The sequence below is a fragment of the Oncorhynchus nerka genome, linkage group LG12 (assembly GCF_034236695.1).
Source record: "Oncorhynchus nerka isolate Pitt River linkage group LG12, Oner_Uvic_2.0, whole genome shotgun sequence".
In the NCBI taxonomy this organism is placed as follows: domain Eukaryota; kingdom Metazoa; phylum Chordata; class Actinopteri; order Salmoniformes; family Salmonidae; genus Oncorhynchus; species Oncorhynchus nerka.
The window spans coordinates 46,536,222-46,537,449 of NC_088407.1; the positions used below are offsets into that span (position 1 = coordinate 46,536,222).

Consider the following 1,228-nt stretch of genomic DNA (forward strand, 5'->3'; position numbering starts at 1 on the left):
GGGCATCTAGATTCTCCTAGCCTCCAGCAGACCACTGAAGCCATATGCTCTCTCACTCTCTCTCGCTTTATTGGCATGACGTAACAATGTACATATTCTCTCTCAGCCCAGTGAGGAGTGAAGGATGCTTAGAAGACTACAGCAAGGTGAAGGGAACCATTTAGATCTGTCACGTAGACAGTTACACCAGATATAAGACCGTTAGATCTCTCAGAGATGGGGATGAAATCCAGCACATTCCAAATCAGGTCAATTGGAGTTTGTGGTCGGAGGACAGTCAGTCATATTTGCGTCAGTGCAAGGTTTTGTACTGGGTGAGGTAATGTCTTATGTCTCCTCTTTCCTCCTTGTAGCTTGACGGTGTCCTACCTCAAGGTGTGACTGACGTCTACTGTCTGTGACTCACCTGGCCACGATCTCAGATCCACCATCCATCCTTTGTCTCTGAACAAGGTCAACCTACACCACAGGTCGACCTTCATAACCACCATCACTTAGAGTCGAACATTATCCAGAAGCCCATCCAGAACTCCATTACCCAGAAATTCCTCCGAAATTACCCTGCAGCAGCATGCAAACCCCGGCCTCCATGGTGATGGGCATCGTGTTCGCCCCTCTGGGCCTGGTGCTGGTCTTCATGGCAGCCATCACGCCCCAGTGGAGGGAGGGGCAGACCCAGCTAGTGGGTGTGGCCGGGGCCGAGCCCCGCCTCCTCCTGCGCACCGATGGCCTATGGGAGAGCTGCCTACAGGTGGCCCACTCGGAATTGAAGCAGTGCTGGCCAGTAGAAGGCGCCTACCAGAGCGACCCACAGGTGAGGCTGGCGCAAGGCCTTGTGCTCAGCTCCTTGTTCCTGTGTGGTGCCGGCATTGTGCTGGCCAGTGTGGGGGTGAGGTGCTGGACCGACCTGCCTCTGAGAAGCGTGGTGGCGGCGGGAGGCCTGCTAGTGGCGCTGTCAGGCCTGCTGAGTCTAACCGCCCTGGGGGTGTACACACACGACCTTGGAATACTGGGGATGGAGCAGACACCCCCCCACAGACCTCATCATAGGCTGCCACAGCTCACTCTCCACCCGGCCGGGTCGCTCTACTTCGGCTGGGTGGGGGGATGTGTACAGGTGGTGGGGGGGGTGGCGCTACTGCTCAGCTTCAAGATTCGGCCCAGATGTCCCTCCTGCTCACAGCTGAAGAACAAGCAGGACACAGAGGTGTACGACGTCAGCTGTTAG

General features: G+C 56.4%; 1 protein-coding gene across 1 annotated transcript; it reads left to right on the forward strand.

Moving 5' to 3' along the window:
• The first annotated feature begins 571 nt into the window (after positions 1–571).
• On the forward strand, positions 572–1,228 carry cldn23l (claudin 23-like). Its single transcript, XM_065025068.1, has one exon. It carries the CDS (start codon positions 572–574, stop codon positions 1,226–1,228), a length of 657 nt encoding a protein of 218 aa, XP_064881140.1.